The sequence below is a fragment of the Egretta garzetta genome, unplaced genomic scaffold (genome assembly GCF_000687185.1).
Source record: "Egretta garzetta isolate BGI_Z169 unplaced genomic scaffold, ASM68718v1 scaffold108, whole genome shotgun sequence".
Taxonomy (NCBI): Eukaryota; Metazoa; Chordata; class Aves; order Pelecaniformes; family Ardeidae; genus Egretta; species Egretta garzetta.
The window spans coordinates 1,021,143-1,021,784 of NW_009260614.1; the positions used below are offsets into that span (position 1 = coordinate 1,021,143).

General features: G+C 64.3%; 1 protein-coding gene across 1 annotated transcript in view; it reads right to left on the minus strand.

Annotated features, from left to right (window-relative positions):
• MLXIPL (MLX interacting protein like) overlaps positions 1-642 on the minus strand; it is a 24,992-nt gene that overhangs the window by 3,000 nt on the left and 21,350 nt on the right. The window contains exon 13 of the mRNA XM_009644950.1: positions 13-136. Coding sequence (XP_009643245.1) covers positions 13-136 — 124 coding nt within the window. The remainder of the gene's footprint in view (positions 1-12; positions 137-642) is intronic.

Here is a 642-nt window from a genome sequence, read left to right on the forward strand (position 1 = left end):
CCCAAGGGATACAATCCAGAACTTCCAGTTCTGCAGCGTGGAGGAGCGGATGTACTCATCGAACATGCTGCGCATCTGGTCGAAGCGCTGGTGCGTGATGGGCCCCCCCGTGGCCGGCAGCTGCTCCTGGCACAGGCTGTGGGGCAAGCAGCCGTGGGTCCATGTTCAGGAGGCTGAAGCTGGGGGGCTTCCCTTGGGGGGAGATGCTCCGGCAGGACCTCAGCTCTCAGCAGGGCTGGGCAGGCAGTGTACCTCTCCCAGGAGAGCTGTGGGGCACGGCCCCATGCCCTGGTCCCACACAGCACTGCCTCGCGAGCATTCCCCCCCAAAAAACAGGGTTTGAGGGGGGACAGAGTCAAATGCAGGTACTGGGGGGAAGCTGGGGGGCTTCCCTTGGGGGGAGATGCTCCGGCAGGACCTCAGCTCTCAGCAGGGCTGGGCAGGCAGTGTACCTCTCCCAGGAGAGCTGTGGGGCACGGCCCCATGCCCTGGTCCCACACAGCACTGCCTCGCGAGCATTCCCCCCCAAAAAACAGGGTTTGAGGGGGGACAGAGTCAAATGCAGGTACTGGGGGGTGCTCAGAAGACCTGCAGAGTCCTACTGCCTCCCTGGTGCTGCCGCTTGCCCTGCCTGGCTGCCTT